Source organism: Magallana gigas, chromosome 9 (genome assembly GCF_963853765.1).
Source record: "Magallana gigas chromosome 9, xbMagGiga1.1, whole genome shotgun sequence".
In the NCBI taxonomy this organism is placed as follows: domain Eukaryota; kingdom Metazoa; phylum Mollusca; class Bivalvia; order Ostreida; family Ostreidae; genus Magallana; species Magallana gigas.
The window spans coordinates 23,287,402-23,304,785 of NC_088861.1; the positions used below are offsets into that span (position 1 = coordinate 23,287,402).

Consider the following 17,384-nt stretch of genomic DNA (forward strand, 5'->3'; position numbering starts at 1 on the left):
TCAAAAGATCAGACCTTAAGGCGGAATCAATATGGTCATACGGATAAAATGTATTAAAGTGTCTTTGAAAACCGTTTTTTCTACTTCTACAGCAGGGGAATAAAAAACTGAATGCATGGTTATGAAGACAACGATGTTTCTACATGCGATTTTCATGACCCCTGGGTTTAAATATTTTTTCCACTGGGGTTAAGATGTAAATGATCAAAGATTCAACAGACAATTGCCCCCTTTTATAATTTGATGTTTGCTAAAATCAAATTATGAAGGCGGGAGTAACAGTAAGATAAGTCTTTGATAAGGGTTTTCACAAAAAAACATACTTTTGAGACTTCTTGACATATTCATCTATGGTCTATGGTTCTCAGGTGACCATCAGTGCCTCTTGTTTAAAAATTAAGAGTGTAGGCATAATCATTCCATGCCTTTACATCAACGTCTGACAATATACGCGTAAAGTAATCTTAAAATCAAACATCTGTTTTGAATATAAAAATATTTTTTGACGGTTTGTTGAAATCAATTAATATTAATGATATTTTCAAAGAGCGATAAGTGTTAAAACTTTAATATTCAGGTACAACTTTAATATAATGTTTGTTATTTATTGTTTACCCTAGCACTATGTGTATTTCGGAGGGGAACGCTATGTTGACCTTGGACTTGGCTCTCACAGGGTAAAATGCAGAGTGCATCGAGATTTTAGGTGTGTGTTTTTACATTTAAAAAAAGTAAATCTATTTGAATAATTTTTCCGAGCGACAACACTTTTGCAACTTCTTTTCATGCGTGTTTTTATTTCGTATGTGATGATTTTTTTTTTTGCTTTTTAGATTGATTGTCGTAGCCGATAAAAACGTGGTGTACAACGAATTCCCGATTCCTTTGATAAACCGGCTGGAGAAACATTTTCTTAATATTTCAACATTGCTTTCACATTCACAACTAAAACTCACGGAAGATCTAGATGAATGGGCGAATGCATTATCACATTGTGAAAATAAAGAGTAAATATATCTGTTTTTAAAAACTATTTTATACAATTATGTTTCAAAAAATGATAAAATTCAAAAAAGCCATTTTCCTCTTGATATAGATTACATCATTCAATTGGTATCAGTTTCATTTTACTATTTAATATGAACACAGTATGATAGTCAAAAGAAAACATAAACTCAAAAAGGGATAGGGTGGGACATGTGATTTATTTTAATTAAATCACATGAATAGGTAGAATAAGGTTAACCATCATCGCGAAGCAGGATACATTAAAAATGAATGGTATCTGTCAAGCACTGGACCAGTTTTTCAATAATTAAAAAGTTTGGAATAAAATTTTTAAAATCTGCATTTCAGGGATGATGAACATCATGATAGGGATATTTTTTTAATTGCAATAATTGCAATATTATATTTCTTTCACAAATATACGCATGTAAATAGGTTTGTTAATATTATTCATTTGGTTAATGTTCACAGAGAGAAAATGACAAAAATGGATGTTTTTATTGGATATCATGCGGATACTTGTGCCTCAATTATCCTTTATATATGTCATGAACTTTATGAAAAAAACTACGATGACAGTAATAGCAACAGCAATACCAGTGACGATTGTGAAAAGAAAGACAAGAAAACGGACGACATTAATGAATGGGTTAACAATAACAAAACCAAGGTGTGTAACTTAGCAAAAACAAATTAACAGCAAACCTGCAATCTTTCGTTTATCAATCGGTGCATTGGTCAAGAAAGGATGGAGAGTACAGAAATATTTCATTTGCAATGCATAGTTAAATATTGTAGATCTTTTTTATACAACATGTGGTCTGAAATATTTTGTTTTGAAAAAAAATCTAAAGGTCACTGCATAAAACTTATGAATTGTAAATCAAACAGATACTTGACCAATCAAAAGACCTTCTTTTGTGGTGTTCTACTCCGGATGCAGTTCTTCGTCTTGGAATGACAAAACTGAAGGAAGAAGAAAAAAAGGACATTTGTGAAAAATACTTTTTTCAACAGACACATGAAGACTTGTGGTCATGCATTTGTCACCATTTAAATAAAAGCAAAACAGAACACAAAGCCATTCGACTCCAAGTAAGTATCATTCTTTTCATTGCAAACGCTGAATGTTTGTACATGTATTATCGAAACAAATTCCAAAATCGTATTTTCTGCTCTCATTTTGTCTGTCCTCTGTCTGTCCGTAAACTTTTCACATTTTCAACATCTACTCTTGAACTACTGAACCAATTTCAACCAAACTTGGCATAAAGCACCCTTACTCAACGGGAATTTAAGTTGTAAATATTAAGGATCACGCCCATTTTTAGTGGAAATAATTAGAAATGATTGAAAATTATGAGAAATTTTCAAAATCTTCTTCTCAAGAACCATTTGGCCAGGAAAGCTGAAACTTATGTGGAAGAATCCTCCGATAGGGTAAATTTAATGAGAATAAGGACCTTCGGGGGTAGGGTGGGGTCACAATGGGGGTTAAATTTTTACATAGGAATATATAAAGTAAATCTTTAAAAATCTTTTTCTCAGAAACTAATCAGCCAGGAAAGCTGAAACTTATATGGAAGCATCCTCAGGCAATATAAATTCACAGTTGTGATAACCATTACCCCCGGGGATAGGATAGGGCCACAATAGGTGGTTGAACTTTTACATAGAAATATATAGAGTAAATCTTTAAGAATCTTCTTCTCTAAAACTAATCAACCAGGAAAGCAGAAGTTTGAATGGAAGTATCCTCAGGTGAAGTTGATTCAATGTTGTGAAAATCCTGACTCCCTGGGGGATAGGATTAGGTGTGAAGGGGGGAGGAGGCAAAAATGTACATGGGAATATATAGAGAAAAATCTTTTTTAAAAACCAATTTGCCGAATGAAATCAACCTCAGATAATGTAGATTAAAATATGTTCAACTCAAAATTTTGAGGAGTAGGTGGAGCCACATTTGGAATTCAATTTTACAAAGGAAAACATTTTTAATTATTCACAAAAACTGAAATGTTATATGGTTTTACTTTTATGCTAGAATTTAGTAGGTGTAGAGCCCCTGTACGATTCTGGGCCTCACAAGGGGTTCAGAGTTTAATGTAGGTTTATATCCCATATATAAACAATTGTTTAGGATGGTTTTGAGAGCTGCAATGCTTAACATGTGATATGACTATAAAATCATCCTGTTAGAAAAGGGACTTGATTATAAACATAAGAATATTCAGGGTGAAATTTTTTTTTTTTATTTATACAGGCTCTACATGTATTATTCTACATTGTCAAGATAGTTTGTATTATGACTCCATTAAGCTGATTTTATCATACCTGTTGTTCCTCAAGTGAGCGATGGGGCCCATTGACCTCTTATTTTAAACTACAGATAACTACCAATTCCAGTCTACTGACGCCTGGTGAAGTAAGAGATAATGTTGGATGTGCAAACTTAGATCCAAATTTTGTTTCCATTCTTTTTCTGCAATCTTTTGATACAGAGCAACAGTTTTGTCGACAGTTAAGGTAAGTTTCTAAGAAAAAAAGTCAGAACTAGAAATAAAAAAAAGTAACAACATTAAAATACGTTCTGCTATTAATGTTAATAAATTGATATAATTTTCTCACAATTTGATAAGCTGGTTAATGTTGAATTGTAAGCGTCAGAATGGTATAAATGTGATTAATGCATATGAAATAATGTTGTGTATAATACTGAAAATGTTAGTTACAATTTAAAATATTTTTAAAACAGCAGATCTTTTGATCTTAAAAAATAATTTCACATTTCATTACCTCAACATTTTGCTCAGGTACATTTAATATGAGTGTTTTAAAGTGTTTATGAAATAGGTAGTATACAGTTAATATATAGATTTTATTAGGATTTGATTATAATCAACCACCCTTAGCAGTTACTCTGGCAAACGGAGATAAATAGTATTTCGACCTAACTTAGCTCTTTAAAATTTTTGATAAATTCGATGTAATCTATACAGAAGCATTATTCTAAAAATAAGATTTTTTGTAAATGCCTTGAAATAGTCAGATTTTAATGGTTCGAACAATTTTGATATGTTTTGAAACCATATGTATTTCTACAGCAGAATTGAATAGGACAGGTTTGCTGTCATTTATTACCAAAGCGTCGTTTAATCTAAATATATGACGAGAAAGACAAAGACTATACTTAATTATCATATGTTTGTAAATGAATGGTTTGAATATATTTTTTTTTCAGAAATACTCTAAAATCTTTATTTTTTTTAATTTAATTTATTTTAAGACAGTTTTTAACATAAGCCCCTTTTTTGCACAAAATTTTCGAAAATAAGCCTGTTTTGAAAATAAGTAAATCATACCAATGTCAATAAAGAAAGATTTTAGACTACCGTAACGTCTCCTGCGTGTATAATACACCAGAAAATTGGGTGTAAAAGGCTTTAAAAAACCAAGCTGTTCATTTGCATAATACACCCCCATACCAAGAAAAAGAAATTTAATATTTTTTTGGAAACTTTTTTACTTATCGATGTGCACGTGTTGACAAGTTATATGTATTTGAATTGCTTAATTTGTTTAATTGAAAGTTAATCCAATTATTAGCTATTGTAAAATAAACATTGTGAAGAAACGTCTCAATGTCGTATATAGTCATTATGAAGCCTTACAATACATCGCTTTATTTTTAACAGTGTCAATCACTGTACAAAACAATTACAGGTACTGCATAACGAGACACTTAAAGTAAATAAGTTTTAAATTTTAATTATTGTCCGAAAGCCTAAAATACTCATTCGAAATTCGAGATTCAAAATACGAGATCTGGAATACGAGATCAAAGATTCGAAATTCGAGATTCAATATCTAAATTAACCAATTAAATCATAGACCTGAAAACTGTTTTAGCGACATCAAACTGTTCTAAATATAGACCATGCATTCGGACATGCTCTTACCTACAAATAAATGTCTTTATACCTCCTATATATGTAGTTGTTATTTAATGGTTAAATAAACTTTGATGAATTAACTCCACACAGTATATACAATTTAATTAGGGATAACACTGTGTAATTTTCGAATCTTACTAAATGTATTCTAACCCGATACATTTTAAGCCGAAGTGTATTCGCCCCAACTGTGCAAAAAAAAAAGTTCACGAAGAAAAATCTGTTTAATCTAAAACATTAAAATTAAGATTGGTTTTAGCTATGAAACAAAATAATCAACCTTTCAAAATATAAATTTAGGTTGTGATAAAGATCAAATTTTTTTAAAACCATAAAGGTTTATAATTTTCCTCCTCAACTACAACAATCCAGATACAAATAGTGTATTGTAATATAGCAATGATATTGTCAAGATTTCGAGATTAGAGAGAGAGAGAGGGGGAGAGAGCAAAAAGAGAGAGAGATTTGAGGTGTCAAATTCAATTTTCATTGAATTTCAAGTATTAAGGCATAACCGCATCAGAAGGGAGTGCAAGCAGAGCGAACAGAATTGCTTAAATCCGCGGAACACATTGCATTATCACTAGTGTATTTATATATTATGTGTAAAAATACGTATAAATACAAATAATTATTGAGTTTGGAAATACCTAATATTTTTTTATAAGAGCATGTACAGATAAGCTTTATTTAGAACAATTTGATGTCGCTAGGATACAGGTTTTTAATTCCTTGATTGGATTGGTAAATTTAGAAATAAAATCTCAAATTCCTAACATTGAATCACGTAATTCGAATGAATCTCGAATTTTGAATCTCCAATCTCAAATGAGCCTTCTGGGCTTTCGTATTATTGGTAATCGTCCTGCACTCAAATAGACTATAAAGTCCAACAGGAGAAAAGTGCTGGATATTGTTAAACAAACATTGACCGTGAGACGAATCAACAGGTGGCAGATTATTGAATGGCAAATACAGTGGCTAGAACTTAACTCTGCATGGAATGGTGATCATAGTGAATAAATGAGCATGAAAGCACAGGGGCCAAGCCCGTTTTAACGTTAATTTCAATGTAACCATAAATAAAGAAAGGGGTCGAACTCTGACCCAGATAAAAAACTACCAGCTCGCTTCAAAAGCCTAATAAATCAATTATTTTTTACAACACTTGCAAAATGCGTGTATTTTTCAGAAAAATAATGTCTAAGATACACTCATGCCGAATTTCAAGTTGATGGGTCTTAAAATAGCGGAGATATACGTCATTATTCTCTCGAATTCGCCAGTTTATTTTTATACTTGTATAGTATTGCAACAAGTCGAGAAACATTCGCACTAATCTTTTCAAATCTCACATCAAATGCACGCTACTTACATCCTTAAATTCCGATAAAATTCCGTAAATACTCTCCAAACTTGGCTTTTATTCTGCAGCCACATTGACTTCTGACGGGGTCAGCCATTTTGACGTCTTCGAGAAATACGGATTCTGATTGGACCATCAGGAATATTAACCAATGAAAATGAGTTTAACATTTTCTATCACAATGACCGGTCTGGTCAGAAGTTGATGTGGCTGCAGAACAAAAGTTAAGTTTGGAAGGTATTTACGGAATTTTATCGGAATTTAAGGATGTAAGTAGCGTGCATTTGATGTGAGATTTGAAAAAATTAGTGCGAATGTTTCTCGACTTGTTGCAATACCGCTGTTGTCAGAGGCAAAATCCCATCGTGAGCCCTGGACCGGTTAATGTCCGAGTAAAAATAAACTGGCGACTTCGAGAGAATAATGACGTATATCTTCGCTATTTTAAGACCCATCAACTTGAAATTCGGCATGAGTGTATCTTAGACATTATTTTTCTGAAAAATACACGCATATTGCAAGTGTTGTAAAAAAATAATTGATTTATTAGGCCTTTGAAGCGAGCTGGTAGTTTTTTTATCTGGGTCAGAGTTCGACCCCTTTCTTTATTATGGTTACATTGAAATTAATGTTAAAACGGGCTTGGCCCTTGTGCATGAAAGTAACAATAAATTAAAGACACGTGACCACTTTTGATTTAAATACTACAGATTTTTACCTGGATATCCCATTTTAGAGCAAACAAGTAGTCAACAATCGATGTCATGATAGTGTTCTCTTCGTTACGGATTTTTGATATGATAATAAACCACAATTTAAAAACGGCTTTAAGCCCCCACTTTCTTATCAAAACTTAAAATAAGCCTCGGCTTAATTTTAAGGTTATAGGGTATTGTATTTCGATTACGTACAAATAATGCATCGTAGAATTTAATGGTGTTGGTTTATCTTTAAATATTACACAACATCTTTCATGTGGGTTTTTTAATCTATAACTCGATATTCTTGCCGGAAAAGCCCAAGAATTCATACCTTAAAAATGTGCATAATTATTCAAATACAGCGAAGAAACTGGTTACCATGCGAAATTACATAATGTTTATTTTAGAATACCTAATCTAAAATATCAGCTTCCGTCAATACTTCAGTACCTTGATCGATTTATCTGATTTGTTTGAAGTCAATGGCAATATAAGGTACCATATGGGACTACATTTATATTTTTGTACTTCAATTGAGCCCCGCTCCGCCGTTGCCCTTTCACAACTGGCTCTAAAACCCCTGTCCGTATGAAAATCCCCTGTCTTCCCATGTCACCCCCTGTTTTTTCACTGTCGTCCCCTGTACAACCCCTGAGTGCCACTGTATAGAGCCCCTGTATACCCTGTCATTCCCTGTGCGCCCCTGTACATATCCCCTGTGTGCCACTGTGAGTCCCTGTCACCCCCTGTACGCCCCTGTCATACCCTGTAAGCCACTGTATACCCCTGTACGGCTTTTGACTTGGTTTTTTTTCAATATTATTTTCTTAATTCAACTTTTGAAATCACATATGTTATATTTTGAGCTATAAATCAATATTTGCACTTAGCAGCGCCGAATCACAAGACACACTGTTATCGTAATTTTAAAATCACATGTTTTAGTTGATAATTTATTGATACTTAGATAATCATGCTAACAATCAAAGACTTGAGATTCATCGTGTGGTAAACCTCAGGTGCGGGCGGGATTATTTTTGATATTAGGTGTGAAAGCCCTTAGGGCATGTAGTCCCCTAGAGCTCGGGAACATCTCCACTCCCTTATGTTTTGAAAACAGACATAAAAAGTTCGACGTAGAGTGGTTTATTTATTTTCTAAATTGTCTACAGATATATATGTTCACTTTACTTATGAATATCTTAAACCTATGAATCATATGATTCTTGGTAATAAACATTACAATACAAACTAAAAGATCAAGTGCGGCACATGGGTTTTTAATTTTGTATATATCTAAACATATAGGTGCACACTAAAACCAATAAATCAGTCAGGATGTAGAATTTATTAATAATCAGCCATGTAACGATAGAGTACACCTCTCTTCTCTTTTTAACCAAGTTCTTTGTTATACCTTTATGAATTTTCCTTGAATAGCAAAATAAAGCATGAATAGCTTATAAAAGTTTAAGAAATAATTATATAAGCTTAAGAAATTATTTTATTATGTTTGTTTACTTTGTGTCTGATCGGCTTTTTGGACTCTTGAATTGACTTTTAACTGATGATTTATTCTCATAATCATTTTCATTAATTTCTAAAATATAATTTTCATATCTCTTTCTACTGCAAAGTGAAAGCTAATTAATTGGCAGTGATCAGAAATCTGCCGCCAAGGTCAGAACATGTAAATGTGTATTCTATACGTGTAGGAGTTTATATAGATATTGAGGAATTTAAAAAATGAGAGAGAGAGAGAGGGGGAGAGAGAGAGAGTTTGCATTGATTAAAAATTACTAATAGTTTACCCGGGAATTAATTTCCTAATAAGTAAACATGCAATCCTAATAAATTTTCATAACCATTTGTCTATAATTATTTAGATTAACTTAGACCTGTCAAATTGATTTTTAATTCATCAATGTTTTATTCTATACCAGATCAATTGATCAAAAAACTTGAAGACACATGATTAACAACTAGCTAATTGAAGCTACAATTTTCAAAGGAGAGGATGTTGATATTTTTTTTTCACTCGGTCAGTGATTATATAATAGCTACTGTACACAGCCCTTCTTGACAATTTGCAATGCACGGTAGCGAGATAGGAGAAAAGAGATGAAAGACAGACGTGTACATGTATATATACACACTTCCTTAGATCTGAATGGTCAGGCAGTGATTATATAATAGCTATATATACTGTATACAACCCTTCTTGACAATTTGCAGTGCGCGGTAGCAAGATTGGGAACAATGAGGTGACAAACACACGTGTACTTGTATATACACACACGTCCGCAGGTCTGGATGCTCGGTATTGCTACACAATAATGCAATATGTTGTTTAAACACCCCTTATTACTTTTTTCCCAGTCAGTCAAGTGAAGAAACAAGAAATTAAAAAAATTCGATTTTTCAGTTCTGAGAATTTCAAATATGAAAAGATTAAAGAGCTTAAGTTTCAGAAAATTATTTGGCACGGTGTATTGAATTAAATCTGTATCATAATATTGCTCTTTTATATTTTTCATTGTTCAAATCAAATTTAAATAAATGTATATTTTTCTAATCCGAAACCCGGAACATTGCTTAAGATAAAGCATGTGTGTATATATGTTACACCGTTACCGGCATTTGTATACAGTCATGCATCAAATCATTCATTGACCGTATTATTGCTCTATATGCATGAGGACAATTCTATTCAATGATGCATATAAATAACTAAACTGGAAAATGCACACTGATTAAAATTAAAAGTGTCAATGGATCGGTCTAATCCCCCCTTCCGACCAAAATCAACTCTCTCTCTCTCTCTCTCTCTCTCTCTCTCTCTCTCTCTCTCATGATATATAAAAAAACAATACTGACAGCAATTATCGACGATTTACATGAACTTCATAAAGGCTGTTTAATTCTATGCATCATTTCACTGATCAAAACAGTAAAAATAAAGGTGATCATTTCATCATTTCGATCGGTGTGTGGTTATCTGCATGTGCTGATCATGTTCTATATTCTGCGCTTTATCTCAGTCAGGTTACATGGCACAGAACATTGCAGATTTCACGCACTCATCCACTTATTTTTCTTTTTTTTCTTTCTATTTTATTTTTACAAATTACAGAACATGGTCATTTGTTTAAATGCATGTAATAAAATAAGCGGTTTATCGGTATACAAGCATATCTTGATTTGTGTCAATGTTGAGTCAAAATTATTAACGCTTGTAATAATATTGCCCTCTATGAAATGCAAAGAAAAACAAGCACCGTCTAAAATATGAATGCTAAATATAAATTTTTAAAAATCCGAATTAATTAAAAGTTATTTATTTACTTAGCGAGCAGTTAAAGACCGTACAGGGGATGTCAGGGGCATGCACAGGGGCAGACAGTGGCTTACAGGGGATAACAGGGGCGTACAGGGGGTGACAGGGGCTTACAGTGGCACACAGGGGTTGTGTACAGGGGCGCACAGGGGATGACAGGGTATACAGGGGCTCTGTACAGTGGAACACAGGGGATGTACATGGGATGGCAGTGAAAACACAGGGGGTGACAGGGGAAGACAGGGGATTTTCATACGGACAGGGTTTTTTAGAGCCAGTAGTGTTTGGTCCGTCTGTCAGTCCGAGATCTTTTGTCCGGAGGATATCTTCTTTCCCCTTAGTTCAATGTTCCTCATACTTCACCCACAGAGGAGCGCCTTTGGGTAAAGGGTGTGCAGTAACCTTGAACCATGTTTCTAGGTCTAAAGTTAAGGTCATAACAGAATCATATGAAAAAGCTTTGTCTGGAGCATGTCTTCTCTCCCCTTGGTCAAATCTGGTTCATACTTCACTCAAAGAGTGCCTTTGATCAAAGGGTATGCATTAACTTTGGATGATGTTTAGAGGTCAAGTATCAAAGTCATATTAGATCACACAAACCCCTTTTTAAAAGCATATATATTTTCCACTTAGCCTTATTTCATACATACTTTAGATGTGTTTTTGGGTAACTGGTATGCATTGACTATAAATCAGGTTAATGTGAAGGTCAAAGCAGATTTCATCAGGGCCAGTTTTAGACCATAGATTATTTCAAATTTGCTCAATCTTGCTCTGTTTGATTAAAAATGCCTGTATATAAGGGGTAATGAGATGAATTGAAAAGTTTATATCTGTTGGAAAATTCAAAGTTATAAGTCAAATTAAACGCAAAATTCTCTGAAATGCATTTTATCTTATTGTTCATTATTTATGCGGGGCGTTTTGAGATGGTTACCATCTCAATGTTGCCTATTTTATAAAAAAAAAAATCAGCAAGAAATTGGTTTCTTTAAAATCGGTTTTTAATTTTTTTTTTCGAATGGAAAAAATAAAGCACAGCTTTGAAAAGCAAAGTTTTGTACTCTTAATAGTTGTATTTGATTAGTCAATCTTTCATAACATTATTTGGTTTCTTAATGCCTGTGCTCAATTGTTAAGAAGAAATACTTAAAAAGTGAAAGTTTAACTTAATATCTTCAGTGCAATTTGATTTGTGAAAACATTTCAAAAATGTTGATATTTCGCATTATTTCAGGCGCAGTTTTGAGATGAACGATCGGCATAATGACATTTTTGTTATAATACAGTGCGACAATGGAATTAAAAATTCTGGTTTAATTGCTTGTGCACACTACTGTGTGTTAGATGAACTCCAGCTTTTGTCAACAGAGAAAAAAGAACGAACGCATATAGTGTTTATTCTTCGATTGCCGCGAATGTCAAAGAATCATTTCACAGGATTCCAGGTATAAACTTTTTGCCTACATATACATAAAAATTAAACATATTTCCATTCATTAATTAAATTAATCTTTATAGCGACTAGATCTTTTAAGTAGCAACATTGACCGCTTGTCTGTTACAGTGTGGACTTTGGAAAAGTGTGCACATAGATGATCTTCGAACGAATCGTGATATACCCAATATAACTGATATGGTGGGTAAAAGTATTCCAACTTTGTTTGAAAAGAATGTGTTGGATCTGCTAGACGAGGATAATCAAGAAAATTTCGTACAGACTCATGAACTAACTTTATCTAATCAGACGACAAAGGCTAAGAGCTTTGATTTTCTTTCTCTGGTAAAGAAATGTGTACAATCATCACTGTCAATGGTCAAATATCCAGATAACCCGCAGAGGTCTACCCAGTGTGTGAATACATGGATAGGACTTTTACATGATACCAAAAAATCTGGTAATAGTTTGAAAATAACGACTTTTGAAACGAATTTATTCAATTTCCTCTCATCTCAGAAAATTGCCCAAAATATTTTTTTGAAAGCTGCTGAACTGGAATTTTCATGAAGTTAATTAGGATCGCGATAATGTAGTCATATTTCCTTAAACTTAAATGTATTCTTGAAGTTGTGTTGTTTATTAAAATACTTTGAAAGAAAATTTAGACCTACGTATAGTTACATATACACTGAAAGACCGACATACATGTAATGTCGGATAAAATAAATACATTCGTGTGCATATTACAAACGCATTTCTCCTAATTTATAATAGGAGTACATGCAATAAGGGCTATGATTTAAAATTTGATTTTACACGTTGCGGAATATTTTCATTTTTTTCTTTTTATTGATCACGGGAATGAAAATAACATTTCTAGATTTCAAGTCTTTTTCCCACAATTGCTAACAAAAATGTCCAGATAATCAAGTTTTACCAACTATTTTTAGAAACTATAATTTCCTAAATTACGTCTCATTTAATTCTTACATTAAGACATGTTCTTTGTAGAATTGTTATCCTTATCTAATTTTTGATTGTTGGACAATTCAATACGTATTTTATCGACAAGAGAGCTTCGTACATGTTCTAGATTTTACTTTCTTGATAGATCATGCATCATTTTCCATGGGGGTGTGTCGTCATCTTTGTGCGATGCTGGAGAAGACTGAATATGAGGTGTTTGGAGATAAAGCAAACGAATGGGTGACTTGTGATGCAACAAAAAGAGAATACCTCAACGGAGCTGGGACATTTAGGTATATATATATATATATATATATATATATATATATATATATATATATATATATATATATATATATATATATATAGTTAAATCCAAAAAATATCGCAGTGTCCGGTTTTATATATAGAAAATTTGAAAAACGAAAGACAACACAGAGTAAAACGTTAGCGCTTTCATTCAATCTTCAGACGTTTTTAAAATAACAATTACGTTACTTGTTGACGTCTACAATATAATGACGTCATAGTTAAAGTTAACGTAGTAGAGGGATATTTCCGCGTAATCTATAGGGTAATTCAATGAAATATATACACAATACATAAAAAAGTTAAATTATAGCAGTCTGTTGAGGCAAGGTTTTAAAGTTTGAGTAAAATGTTTTTCTTTTTCTCTTCTTTCCGTTGCACTCTCTGTAAAAAGTTTATAAAATGGAAACACTTTAAATTGCCCGCCTCTGCATACATCGATGTGCTCGCTGAGTTTTATTTTCCGGTACTCTGGGTCTTTAATTTGCTGTTTATGCACCCGGATTCTTGTTCTTAATGTTGTCCCAGTTTCGCCGATATAAAATTTGTTGCAACCATCATATATAATGGTATATATTAAATTTTTGGAATGACATGACATAATGAATTTACGTGGAATTGTTTTCCTCTGAAGTCAACCGAGCTGCCTTGTTTTAAAAACGGACACGTGCCGCATCGTATGTCTCCACATTTAGATACCGTTTTTATTGACGTATTAATTGTAGATGGACAGAGTATTCTCTTAAGGTTCTTTGGTTGCCTTTTACTGTTAATAAACTTGAGTTTGGTTAAAACGTTGCGACCACAAGAAAATACACGTAACAGATATGGAAGAAAACAGCACAACGTGCCACAATATACGGGCTATGAAAAAAGAGTAAACAATGGAACACAACAAGTGAAACAAAGGAAAACTTCCAGTTACTCATACAACAACAATAACAACAGCAACAACAAGAACAACAGCAGTAACAATAACAGGCATGTAAGGCCAAACTGCTCTCTAGGGAATACATACCGGAGAAACGGTACAACCTACATCGGCAGAGGACTAAATAAGTATTTTTTAGGCGGAGGCAAACCAGGACACGGACAAAGATTCCAGCGACAACGACAACAACAGCAACGACGAAATGCGTGGATCCAAAAATAATCAATTGGTCCACCAAACAATTAAACGAATCCGAAATAAAGCTCCTATCAAAAGGATTGAAATACACACCAACCCCATGCAGTAATAAACAAGAATTAAGAAAAGACATAAAAGAATACACTCGCAAATTACGTCTGGCCGAATATTTCAATAATACGGAGAGCGACGAAGAAAATGAAAATACTCAACTAGATTTAGTGAAAAATAAATCTAATTTCAACCCAAAGAAAGGACGAAACAACTTTCTAGACACTGTTTGTGAAACGCTCCAGAACTTACCACTAGATAGTACTGAATGTATATCTACTAAACAAAACTTGTCTAAAGAAGAAACCAATGCTTTAAAATCATTATCGAGTGATGAAAATATTGTAATTAAAGAGGCGGATAAAGGCGGAGCCGTGGTTATTATGGACACAGTATATTATGAGCAAAAAATAATGGATATGCTTTCAAACACGGAATTTTATACTGAAATATCTGAAAACCAGGACAAAGCAATCCTACAAAAAATAAAAAAACTGCTACTCAAACATTCCTCTACTTTAACAGATAAGGAGAAAGAATTTGTCACTGAGTTTGAATATAAAGAAAGTTCCTTCTATGGGTTACCAAAAGTTCACAAATCAAAAACAACCAAAGAAGCTATACAAAAACAGAATTCTGAATACATTACTTGTGAACATCCCGCAGATTTAACATTCCGTCCTATTGTTGGAGGACCTGCAGCACCCACCCAACGACTCAGCAATTTATTGGATATCATTTTGAAACCAGTATGTCAAAATGTAAAAAGTTTCATCCGGGATGACTTAGATTTTCTACGATATCTACCGGAACAAGTGGATCCTGATGCTGAACTAGTAAGCTTGGATGTAGTCAACTTGTACACTAATATAAGCAGTACACTAGGACTTACAGCTTTGAATTTCTGGATTGATAAATGCAGAACGGACATTGATAACAGATTTACAAAGGAGTTTTTATTGGAGGCTACAGACTTGGTTTTAAAGAATAATGTATTTACGTTTAATGGCAAATACTTTCATCAAATCAAAGGTACAGCCATGGGAACTAAAATGGCCCCAACATACGCTACATTATGCCTAGGATTTTTAGAAGAAAGTCTGTATAAAAAGACAAAGGAGGAATTCGGTGAAGAATTCAGCCAGACTCTGACAAAGAACTGGAAAAGATATCTAGATGATTGTTTCATCATATGGAATAAAGAAGACTCGGAATTACAAAGGTTGAAAAATATTCTTAATGATCTAGATCCAGATATTAAATTCACATTAGAAAAAAGTTCCACAAAAATTCCGTTTTTAGATGTTCTAGTTAAGAAGGAGAACGATAAAATTTCTACAGATATCTTCTACAAGAGTACAGATACTCATCAATATTTGCATTTTGGATCGTCCCATCCACGACATATAAAGAGGGCCATCCCTTACAACCTTGCCAGGAGAATATGTACTATAGTCAGTGATGAGGAAACAAGAAATCAGCGTCTCAACGAATTAAAACAATTTTTAACTGACCAGCATTACCCTATCAACCTTATCAACGACGGAATAATGAAGGCCAAAGGAATAGATAGACAGGATCTTATTAATCCAATTTTACAGAACAACAAGGAAACCAAAATATTACCGCTTGTTACTACCCATAACCCTAGGAACCCGAATATAGCTCCAGTGGTCAATCATCTCAACGGAGTTCTCAAAGCAGATGAAGATATGGCTCGCGTTTTAACCAAACTCAAGTTTATTAACAGTAAAAGGCAACCAAAGAACCTTAAGAGAATACTCTGTCCATCTACAATTAATACGTCAATAAAAACGGTATCTAAATGTGGAGACATACGATGCGGCACGTGTCCGTTTTTAAAACAAGGCAGCTCGGTTGACTTCAGAGGAAAACAATTCCACGTAAATTCATTATGTCATGTCATTCCAAAAATTTAATATATACCATTATATGTGATGGTTGCAACAAATTTTATATCGGCGAAACTGGGACAACATTAAGAACAAGAATCCGGGTGCATAAACAGCAAATTAAAGACCCAGAGTACCGGAAAATAAAACTCAGCGAGCACATCGATGTATGCAGAGGCGGGCAATTTAAAGTGTTTCCATTTTATAAACTTTTTACAGAGAGTGCAACGGAAAGAAGAGAAAAAGAAAAACATTTTATTCAAACTTTAAAACCTTGCCTCAACAGACTGCTATAATTTAACTTTTTTATGTATTGTGTATATATTTCATTGAATTACCCTATAGATTACGCGGAAATATCCCTCTACTACGTTAACTTTAACTATGACGTCATTATATTGTAGACGTCACCAAGTAACGTAATTGTTATTTTAAAAACGTCTGAAGATTGAATGAAAGCGCTAACGTTTTACTCTGTGTTGTCTTTCGTTTTTCAAATTATATATATATATATACAAAATTTGAATGCATTAACCATTGACAAACGTAAAATTTACCTACGATACATACCATAAACTTCTGTTTGTAGACAAGCGATGATACAGTATATTGTGCAAAAATTATCACCTCTTCTGGCAGAAATAATTTCAAAGATTGACACTAACCAAAATTTAGATCTAATAGATGAATCAGTAGAAAGTTGGAAGCGAATATTATGGTTGAAGATATTGAATTGTCCAGGGGCAACAGAAAGCATTTATTCTAAACTTCATTCCCGCCACGGTACGAATGTTTCTCGGGAATTTGTGGTATTGGGAACACGATCGGACAATCACATGTTTTCTGCAGAATTTCCATTTTCATGGATAATTCATAAACTTGTGCAAAGTGCCATAAACCGCGAAGATAGTCGTAAGTACTAATATCGAATATCATGAAAAGCCACTAAATATGATACATTATTTTTTTTTAATTCATATTATGACTCAGTTAGGAATTTCCACCTTCATCTTCTTGTTTCACAATTTTGGATGTTTAATTGTGTCTCCAAACTAAGTTTTTTTAATATTGTGTTTCCGAAATTAAACGTGCATATTTTCTGAATTTAACCACAATATCACGATATAAAAGCATTGATTAAGGATGTTGTTTACTCGGGTTTGAATTCTCAAATTTGAATCGTTATATATAAAGTTCAATGTAATGAGTA

General features: G+C 33.2%; 1 protein-coding gene across 1 annotated transcript in view; it reads left to right on the forward strand.

Annotated features, from left to right (window-relative positions):
• The window catches only part of LOC117685030 (E3 ubiquitin-protein ligase rnf213-alpha), a 94,328-nt gene that overhangs the window by 15,113 nt on the left and 61,831 nt on the right, over positions 1-17,384 (forward strand). The window contains exons 6-14 of the mRNA XM_034459217.2: positions 621-706; positions 834-1,007; positions 1,480-1,678; positions 1,900-2,103; positions 3,398-3,534; positions 11,603-11,813; positions 11,933-12,263; positions 12,918-13,065; positions 16,764-17,086. Of these exons, the coding sequence (XP_034315108.2) occupies positions 621-706; positions 834-1,007; positions 1,480-1,678; positions 1,900-2,103; positions 3,398-3,534; positions 11,603-11,813; positions 11,933-12,263; positions 12,918-13,065; positions 16,764-17,086 (1,813 nt within the window). The remainder of the gene's footprint in view (positions 1-620; positions 707-833; positions 1,008-1,479; positions 1,679-1,899; positions 2,104-3,397; positions 3,535-11,602; positions 11,814-11,932; positions 12,264-12,917; positions 13,066-16,763; positions 17,087-17,384) is intronic.